This window comes from Mandrillus leucophaeus, unplaced genomic scaffold, assembly GCF_000951045.1.
Source record: "Mandrillus leucophaeus isolate KB7577 unplaced genomic scaffold, Mleu.le_1.0 Scaffold74, whole genome shotgun sequence".
Classification (NCBI taxonomy): Eukaryota; Metazoa; Chordata; class Mammalia; order Primates; family Cercopithecidae; genus Mandrillus; species Mandrillus leucophaeus.
In genome coordinates, this window is record NW_012108030.1 from 34,866 (window position 1) to 45,812 (window position 10,947).

General features: G+C 43.4%; 1 protein-coding gene across 1 annotated transcript in view; it reads right to left on the reverse strand.

Annotated features, from left to right (window-relative positions):
• The window catches only part of ZNF701 (zinc finger protein 701), a 22,351-nt gene that overhangs the window by 7,916 nt on the left and 3,488 nt on the right, over positions 1-10,947 (reverse strand). Inside the window, 3 exon segments of the mRNA XM_011966039.1 lie at positions 2,020-2,241; positions 2,701-3,856; positions 10,870-10,945. Of these exon segments, the coding sequence (XP_011821429.1) occupies positions 2,020-2,241; positions 2,701-3,856; positions 10,870-10,945 (1,454 nt within the window).

Sequence of the window (10,947 nt, forward strand, 5' to 3'; positions counted from 1 at the left end):
CGTAGGGCACCCATCTGCTCTGGTCTCAGGCGAATTCACCTCAGTATTTCGTTGGCCAAGGGCCAAATCCTTCATCCAGATATGGGGTAGCCCATAGGGACCTTAAAAACAACAACAACAAAAAAAAAACCCTTTAACCTCTAAAAACTTTGTAAACGGGGCCCTGGAGACGCTCACTCGCGCCCACTCCCACCCTGTGGAGTGCTTTCTTGATTAAATTTCTGCTTTCGCTGCTTCATTCTTTTGTTACTTTGTGTTTTTGTTTGTTTCTTTGTTTTTCAATTATGTTTAATATCCAAGAACCTGGAAACTTCACACTCCAGGCCTGCCTTCCGGGAACAACAGGGAGAGGGTGGAAAAACAGGGTTGCCTCCAGCAGGAGCACGTTTTCCAGGAGTTGGAACTGGGGAGAAGCAGGGCTGGGTACGAGGAGGGAGGTGGGGGGCGATGGCGCCTTCGGACAGGGGTGGGGTCTGCAGGATCTCAGGACCACATAGAGAACGTGGTCTCCCCGGGACTGGGGCTGCAGCGCTGCGCTCCAGGAGCCGATGAGAGCAAGGCTGGAAGGCGCCCAGGGTGAGAGTCCAGCTGGAGGGTGATGGTGAGGACTTGAAACAGCACGAGGCGGGAGGATGGGTCGGAAGGGTTTTGAGAAGGAAAGTTTCGCGACAGGAGGTGTCTGCACGGCCCCACAGAAAGACAGGGACGGGACCAGCCTCAGGGAGACTTTAAAATCAAAAGGAAGTGACTCGTGGACTCTCACCCGGACTTCTCAATTTTCTCTGAGTTGAGAAAGAGGGGGCAGAATTTCCAGGTCTGTGGGGACCCCACGTCCCCGGTATAGCAGCACCAGAGAACTGGGAAGCTCAAACTCCACGGTACAACCTTCAGTCCATGCCATCAGCTTCCGGCTCTGTGCCAATCAGCGCAGGGCAGAAGCCAGACCAGGGATAGAGGTGGGCGGGGCCTGGATCAGGCCAGAAAGTGAGGGGAAGAGGTGGGCGGGGCCTGAGTCAACCAAAATACTAATGGATTCGGTGGATTTCCACAGTACAGTATCAGCACCAAAAATTAGTTGAATTTCCATACATTAACAATAAACACTTTTAAACGAAAATTTAAAAACACTTCCATTTGCTGGGGATCTTAAAAAACACTTCCATTTGCTAGAGATCTTAAAGTGAGAAATACTTAGGAATAAACGTTAAAAACTGAGAATTTTGTACCTTGAAATCTACAAACATTGACCCAAATGATTAAAAACATATATAGAGATACAACTCATATTGATGGTTTGGAAAAATTAATATTGCTAAATTATTACGTAACCCAGTGTGATCCAGATTCAACACAATACTCATAAAAATCCCTATCGGTTTTTGTTAAAGAAACAAAAAGCAGGCTGGGAAAAGTGACTCACGTCTGTTGGCTAGGCTGGTCTCAAACTCATGATCTCAAGTGATCTACCCACCTCGGGCTCCTAAAGTGCTGGGATTACAGGCGTGAGCCATCGCACCTGGCCCAATCCTCTTAATATAAACACTTTAATGTCAATTAATGCTTGAACTCAATGTTTTAAGTCAACTCAAACTCAAGTCAATGCTGAATTGACTCTACTGTCAATTAATCCTTGATGGTTTGCTATGCTCATTGCATTTGTAACTATTACCTCAAAAATGAACGTTCTGGCCGGGCGCGGTGGCTCACGCCTGTAATCTCAGCACTTTGAGAGGCCAAGGCGGGCGGATCACGAGGTCAAGAGATCGAGACCATCCTGGCCAACATGGGGAAACCCCGTCTCTACTAAAAAAATACAAAAAATTAGCCGGGCTTGGTGGCGGACGCCTGTAGTACCAGCTGCTCGGGAGGCTGAGGCAGGAGAATGGCGTGAATCCGGGAGGTGGAGCTTGCAATGAGCCGAGATTGGGCCACTGCACTCCAGCCTGGGTGACAGAGCGAGACTCCGTTTCAAAAAAAAAAAAAAAAAAAAGAACGTTCTGATATTCTGCAAGGAGTAACCTCAGACTGAAGACCTTGTCACACATATGACATTTGTAAACTTTCTGTCCAGTATGGACCCTCTGATATCTAATGTGGTGTGAACGTGAAGTAAAGACTATGCCACAATCATCATATTTGTGAGGTTTCTCTCCTGTATGAATTCTCCTATGTTTTGCAAAAGATAAAGCTCGACTGAAGACCTTGCCATAATCATCACATTTGTAAGGTTTCTGTCCTGTACAGGATCGCCCATGAACTGCAAGGCGTGAATGATGTCTGAAAAACTTGCCACATTTATTATGCTTGTAAGACCTCTCTTTATTATGGATGCTCCAATGTTTTGGAATGGTTGTAGTGTTACTGAAGACTTTGTGACAATCATTACATTTGTAACTGACCACTAAAGGCTTTGCCACACTCATTACACTTGTACAGTTCCTTTCCAGTGTGAATTCCAGTATGTTGTGCCAGGTGTGACTCACACCTGAAAACCTTGTCACAAACCTTACACTTCTATTATTTCTCTTCAGTGTGAACTGTCCTATGTATTTCAAGGAGTGATTTGAAATTGAAAACTTTGTCACATTCTTCACATTTGTAAAGTTTCTCTCCAGTATAAAGTCTGTGATGACAGGCAAGGTTTGATTGTTACCTAAAAACCTTGCAAATTAATTACGTTTATAAGATTTCTTTTCAGTATGAAGTCTATGATGACATTCAAGGTTTGATTTTCGATTAAAAACCTTGCCACATTCATTACACTTGTAAGGTTTCTCTCCAGTATGAAGGACTTTATGCATTACAAGAGATGAATTTTGAACGAAGGTCTTGCCACACTCATTACACTTGTAAGGTTTCTTTCCAGTGTGAATTACAGTATGTTGTGCCAGGTGTGAATCACGTCTGAAAGCCTTGTCACAAACCTTACATTTGTATGGTTTCTCTCCAGTATGAATTCTCCTATGTCTTTCAAGATGTGATTTGCGACTGAAAACTTTGTCACATTCTTCACATTTGTAAGGTTTCTCTCCAGTATGAAGTCTATGATGACGTGTAAGGTTTGATTGTTGATTAAAAACCTTGCCACATTCATTACACTTGTAAGGTTTCTCTCCAGTATGAATTGCCTTGTGAATTAAGAGGCCTGAATTCTGCCTGAAGGTCTTGCCACACTCATTACACTTGTAAGGTTTCTCACCAGTGTGACATCTATGATGGCATGCAAGGTATCGCTTCTGATGAAAGACCTTGCCACATACATCACACTTATATTGTTTGTCTCCTAAATGGATTATCTGATGTTTTTTAAAGAGTGAGCTATGATTAAAGGCTTTGCCACTCTCATTACATTGGAAAGATTTTTCTCTCATGTGTATTTCCTGTTTTTCTATGAGGAATGAAGAAAGAAGGAAATTCTTCCCATACTTATTAGAAATATGGGTTTTGGGCCTACAGGAAATTCTTTGGGATGCTGAAACTGAGAAAGCATCATTGATAGGCTTCTCAACTTGATTGCCAATTTTCCCTTCAGGCTGAAATATGTGCAGTTCAGGCAGATGAGAATGAAAGCTTGATCTAAGCTGATCTTTAATAGGCTTATTTCCAGCAAGCCTTTGATCATATCGGTCTGTACTACTCATCAACATTTTTATTTTTGGCATTAGTGCTTCATGGCCATTTGTTTCATTTTCTTGCCACTGAAACACAAAGTCATGAATATCTTTCCCAATTTCCTGGAAGCAAATATCTCCAATGTGATGACTTGCTTGTCTTTGCAATGTCCCTGTGTGGATCACTTCTGTATTGCCTTGCCCTGTTGATGAGAACATCTTCATCATGCATTTGGAAGAGATAGCTACAAAATATAAACACCAATAGGTTTCCAATTAAGTACAGAAGTTACACAATACTGAAATGTGTAAATATGACACAAAAAACAATACTTATTTTAAACTTCCCAAACATGATCTTCAAAGTTTAGGAACACAAAAGGGGTAAGATTTTTTAATAAATAATGGGCAATTACATATTCTTCAAATCATTTTTACTGAAGCCTCTTTCCAATATCATGACAAAACACTGACAGGGCACAAACATGTGTAGCCTAAAGTAAGGAGTATTTTTCCACTGTGACCCTAAAGTGTGTCACAATTTGCAAAAAACATATCACTGTCACATCAAAGAGGAGAAAAATATATATTCTCCATATTTATAGGGTATTTACTGTATACAAATAAATGCCAAAAAAAACAGACAAGGTATTATATTTTTTTAATAATCCACAATAATCTCTTGTAAGGATAATCAAAATCAATGGAATTTCTATATTGTCAAACAATCATAGCACTGAGGAGAAAATATTACAAAAATTAGGCAGGTGCGGTGGCCCACGCCTGTAGTCCCAGCTACTCAAGTGGCTAATGCACAAGAATTGCTTTAAGCCAAGAGGCAAAGGTTGCAGTGTACCAACATCGCACCACTGCACTCCAGCCTGGGTGAAAAGTGAGACTCTACCTCAAAAGAAACAAGGCAGGGCATGATGGCTCACACCTGTAATCCCAGTACTTTAGGAGACTGAGGCAGGCAAATTACCCGAGGTCAGGAGTTCAAGACCAGCCTCGCCAACATGGTAAAACCCCTTTTCTACTAAAAATACAAAAAGTAGGCGGGCGTGATGGCAGGCACCTGTAATCCAAGCTACTTGGGAGGCTGAGACAGGAGATTTGCTTGAACCCGGGAGGCCAAGATTGTGGTGAGCTGAGATCATGCCACTGCACTCCACCCTGGGTGACAGAGTGAGACCACATCTCAAAAAAGAAAAATGTTAATACCACATTTTTCTAAATAGCTGTTACAAAATTACCTATATTCATGTGCAACAGGCACTTTGTGACTTTTTAAAAATTTTTTTGAATTTTTATTTTTTTGAGATGGAGTCTCGCTCTGTCATCCAGGCCAGAGTGCAATGGCATGAGCTTGGTTCACCGCAGCCTCTGCCTCCTGGGTTCAAGCAAGTCTCTTTTCTAAGCCTGCTGGGTACCTGGGATTACAGATACGCACCACCATGCCTGGCGTCCTGGAATTACAGGCAGGAGCCACTGCACCCGGCAGCACTTTGTGACATTAACAAGTGGAGTGTGTCAGTTACATTGCATATCACATACCGAAAACTCACAGGTAAAGTCATGAAAATCAGTTAATGAAATATTGTAACCCTTGATAAAAGAAGTCAGAAAATAATAAGTACATGTATACAGCCTGCAGAATTGTAAACAATTCCCCATTAAGAAAAAAGCCATAACTTGTACTTACCACCAGTACACAACATAAGAGCTGAAATACATGTTAATATCACTACTTTCTGATTTATTAGGTCAAAAATATACACAGCACTATAAGGAATAAGAATTAACTAATGTCCAGGCACAGTGGCACATGCCTGTAATCCCAGCACTTTGGAGGTCCAAGGTGGGTGAATCACGAAGTCAGAAGTTCGAGACCAGCCTGGCCAACATGGTGCAACCCCATATCTACTAAAAATACAAAAACATTAGCTGGGCATGGTGGATGGTGCCTGTAATCCCCGCTACTTGGGAGGCTGAGGCAGGAATTGTTTGAACCTGGAAGGCAGAGGTTGCAGTGAGCCAAGATCGTGGCAGAGCACTCCAGACAGGGAGACGGGATGAGACTCTGTCTCAAAAAATAAGATAAATAACTACTTTTCAAATAAGCTTTGGTATATTTGGTATTCTTTAATAGGATGTTCCTGCAGATGCAGACTTTGAAAGAATTTAGTCATGAGTGTTTACAACTCGTTAATAGAACTAGTACCTTTATGAAGAGACATTAAAGAGCTCTTTCTACCATGGTTCCTCTTTCCACCATGTCAGGACATGGCAGGAAGATGACTGGGCTAAACCATGACAAAGGCTCTCACCAGGAACCAATTTGGCTGTCACCTTGCTCTTGGATTTCTCACTTTCCAAATTCATGAGAAATAAGTTTCTGTGTCCTAAGCCTCTCAGTTTAAGCTATTTCCTTTTTTGTTTATTTTTGAGATGGAGTCACGCTCTATCACCCAGGCTGGAGTGTACTGGCAGGATTCTCCTACCTCAAGTGATTCTCCCTCCTCAGCCCAGAGTCTCACTCTGTTGCATGGGCTGGAGTGCAGTGGAGTGATCTTGGCTCACAGCAACCTCCACCTGCTGTGCAGATCAAGTGATTCTCCTGCCTCAGCCTCCCAAGTAGCTGGGATTACAGGCACCTGCCACCATGCACAGCTAATTTTTGTATTTTTAGTAGAGAGAGTTTCACCATATTGGCCAGGCTTGTCTCAAACTCCTGACCTCAAGTAATGGGTCCATCTCAGCCCCCCAAACTGCTGGGATTACTGGGAGCCACTGTGCCTGGCCCATTTTTGGCATTTAGTACATTCAATGCTTCACCACATTGGCCAGACTGGTCTCAAACTCCTGACCTCAAGTAATCTACCCACCTCGGCCTCCCAAAGTGCTGGGATTAGAGGTGTGAGCCACGGCAGCCGGCCAGTCTAAATTATTTCTGACAGGACAGTGAAATGACTGAGACAGGAACAGCAGCATCTCATCATCAACATCACCAAAAGCTGACAAATCTTATTAAACAAAGGAAGTTGAGAGTCTGTACTGTAAAACTTGCAATCCTTGAAGCCATCTAATAGCACTAATGTGTTAAAAAAAAAAAAAAAAAAACCTTCAGATGAGCCGGGCACGGTGGCTTACACCAGTAATCCCAGCATTTTGAGAGGCTGAGGCAGAAGGATCACGAGGTCAGCAGATCTAGACCATCCTGGCTAACAAGATGAAACGCCGTCTCTACTAAAAAATACAAAAAATTATCCCAGCATGTTGGCACTCACCTGTAGTTCCAGCTACTTTGTGGGCTAAGACTAGAGAATTGCTAGAACCTGGGAGGTGGAGGTTGCAGTGAGCCAAGAGCCAAGATCACACCACTACACTTTAGTCTGGGTGACAGACTGAGATTTTGTCTCAAAAAAAAAAAAAAAGAAATGAAAGAAGTCTAAAGAGTAACTCCAACCCACAAACATATATGAAGTTCTCCAGTAAAGATAAATTTAAAAAAAAACAAAACAGGCCAGGCATGGTGGTTCACACCTGTAATCCCAGCACTTTGAGAGGACGAGCCAGGTGGATACCCTGAGGTCAGGTGTTCGAGACCAGCGTGACCAACAAGGAGAAACCCTTCCTCTACTAAAAATACAAAATTAGCTGGGTGTAGTGGCGCATGTTTGCAATCCCAGTTACTCAGGAGGCTGAGGCAGGAGAATTGGTTGGAGGCGGAGGTTGTGGTGGTGAGCTGAGATTGCAGCATTGCACTTCAGCATGGGCAACAAGAGCAAAACTCTGTCTCATAAATACATAAATTAATTAATAAGAGGACAGATACACAAACTGACATATGTGTACCTTTTGTTCAGAACTAAACTTTTATAATATTATTTAAAATAAAAAGGCATGAAAAAACACTACATATATGTTACCAGAAATGCAACATACACAGAAATAATTCTGACAAAAATTTAAAAAGTTCTAGAGAACTAGTTTTTGCAGGTTATGAAACTTTTTTTTTTGAGATAGGGTCTTACTCTGTCTCCCATGTTGGAGTGCAAAGATGCAATCTCAGCTCACTGCAACCTCCACCTCCCGGGTTCAAACAACTCTCGTGCCTCAGTCACCTAAGTAGCTGGGATTACTGCCACCCACCATTGTGCCTGGATAATTTTTGTAATTTTAGCACAGATGAAGTTTCGCCATGTTAGCCAGGCTGGATTTGAACACCACCTCGGCCTCCCAAAGTGCTGGAATTATAGGCATGAGCCACTACACCTGGCCAGGTTATGAAAAGTTTAAGTTTCATTATTATGCTATAACTTTAAGATCTTTAACATACCTGCAACAATAACCACTTCCCAAAACTACTACTCCTCTATAACTATTTTTATTTTTGTCAGAATTATTTCTGTGTATGTTGCATTTCTGGTAATATATAAGTACAGTGTTTTTCATGCCTTTTTATTTTATTTATACAACACACTTAACTTCTGTTTACTGAAAGAAATGGGCACAAACGGGCACGGTGGCTCACGCCTGTAATCCCAGCACTTTGGGAGGCCAAGGTGGGTATATCACGAGGTCAGGAGATCGAGACCACGGTGAAACCCTGTCTCTACCAAAAATACAAAAAACAAAAATAGCTTGGCGTGGTGGTGGGCACCTGTAATCCCAGCTACTCAGGAGGCTGAGGCAGGAGAATGGAGTGAACCCTGGAGGCGGACCTTGCAGTGAGCCAAGATCGCGCCACGATCGCGCCACTGCACTCCAGCCTGGGCGACAGAGCGAGACTCCGACTAAAAAAACAAAAAGAAAGAAATGGACACTAACGTGGTTGCTATATTCACACTGGAATCATGCTTAAACCACTTACATGTTTACAGAGAACTAAAAGACAAAACTATTTAAAATAATAACAATAGTTGTGCATGGCGGCTCACGCCTGTAATCCCAGCGCTTTGGTGTAGGGTCCAGCCCTACGGAGCTTACCGGGTGTTCTCCCTGTGTGTGGAGATGAGAGGCTGTAATAAATAAAGACACAAGACAAAGAGATAAAGAGAAAACATCTGGGCCGGGGGACCACTACCATCAAGACGCCGAGACCCGTAGCAGCCGAAATGGCTGGGCACTCTAATGTTTATTGCATACAAGACAAGGGGCAGGGTAAGGAGGGTGAATCTTCTAGGTGATTGACAAGGTGAAGCAAGTCACGTGATCAGAGGACAGTGGGCCCTTGCCTCTTATGGAGCCGAAGTAGAGAGAGAGAAGCCAGCATACATCGGCGTTTTCTTCTATGCACTTATAAGAAAGATCAAAGACTTTAAGACTTTCACTGCTTATTCTACCACTATCTACTATGAACTTCAAAGAGGAACCAGGAGTACGGGAGGAACATGAAAGTGGACAAGGAGCATGACCACTGAAGCACCACAGGGAGGGGTTTAGGCCTCCGGACGACTGCGGGCAGGCCTGGATCATATCCAGCCTTCCACAAGAAGCTGGTGGAGCAGAGCGTTCCCTGACTCCTCCAAGGAAAGGAGACTCCCTTTCAGAGTCTGCTGAGTAACGGGTGTCTTCCCAGATACTGGCGCTACCGCTTCACCAGGGAACCCTCAAGCGGCCCTTATGCGGGTGTGACAGAAGGCTCACCTCTTCCCTTCTAGGTCACTTCTCACAATGTCCTTTCAGCACCTGACCCTATACCTGCCGGCTATTCCTAGGTTATATTAGTAATGCAACAAAGAGTAATATTAAAAGCTAATGATTAATAATGTTTATAATAATGATTGACAATTGCCATGATCATCTCTATATCTAATTTATATTATGACTATTCTTATTTTAACTATTTTCTTTATTATACTGAAATAGTTTGTGCCTTTAGTCTCTTGCCTCAGCAACTAGGTAATCTTAGGCCCACACTTTGGGAAGCCAAAGCAGGTGGATCACTTGAGACCAGCCTGACCAACATGATGAAACCCTGTCTCTACTGAAAACACAAAAATCAGCTGGGCATGGTGGTGAGTGCCTGCAGTCCCAGCTACTCAGGAAGCTGGGACACAAAAATCCTTTGAGCCTGGGAGGCAGAGGCTGCTGTTAGCCAAGATCATACCACTGCACTGTAGCCGGGGCAACAGAGTGAGACTCTTTCATAAAATAAGAAAAAGAAAGGAAGAGCAGAGGGATAAGAGGGGGCAAAGAAAGATGTTATTTCAGAGATCTCAGGATAGAAACTTTCCTTTTCCCACAGAATTCTCCTACTTGCAGAGTTTCCCCACACACTATTGGAAGGTGGAGCTTCCACTCTGCCCATCTGAGCTCTTACCTGCCTTTACACCTGTAATACATTCCCTCCCAGCTGGATATTTTTGCTATTTTCACTTCACTCTCCACGGTCCAGGGCTCTTTCCCTTGCTCCAACATGGAGACAGCAGGTCAGAAAGAGACTCCTGCTTATAAAAAGAAAGGACCATGACGTGCTGGAGCTTTTCTAGAGTCCCAGCCCTATGTTTCAGTAGGAAAGAAGACACTGCAGATGATCTAGGAAAATATTTCACTGATTGCTCCACTGACTGCCTCCTTCTGAATGCTTGGGGAGCATCGTAATATGTAATATGTGGACATCGAGTTCCCTTCCAAGAACTACTGAATCGAAAGCACAGGAGAAGCAAACAGGAAACTGGATATCTTTAAAGTCTGCCAGAAGGTTTTGTTTTTGTTTTTGTTTTTGTTTTTTGAGACACAGTCTTGTTCTGTCACTCAGGCTGGAGTGCAGTGGTGTGTTCTCAGCTCACTGGAACCTTGGCCTGCCGGGATCAAGCGATTCTCTTTTGTCAGCCTTTCTAGGAGCTGGGATTACAGGCATGCACTACCACGCCTGGCTAATTTTTGTGTTTTTAGTAGAGATGGGATTTCTCCATGTTGGCCAGGCTGATCTTGAACTCCTGACCTGAAGTGATCCACACGCCTCAGACTCCCAAGGTGCTGAGATGACAGGCGTGAGCCACCATGCCTGGTCTGCCATAAGGTTTTATGCTTACTTTACTCTGGAACCCCCCCTGAGCTATCATGAAGAATGCAAAACATCTAAACCAAGGGGACAGTGAAAGTCCAGAAGCTACATCATGAAGCTTTTCATTTCAAAATCAACATGACTTCCACATTAGTCAAGCAAGGATGCAGCTCCCAGGAGGCAACAAGAGAAAATACAAAGATACACAAGGGCACATCCCTTCTTCTGGAGGGAAGTTATCCTCACCCAGGGAGACCAGGTTCCTATAATTCTCCAACATCACGTCTCTGTATAGAGTCCTCTGAGCAGGGTCCAGGCATTTCC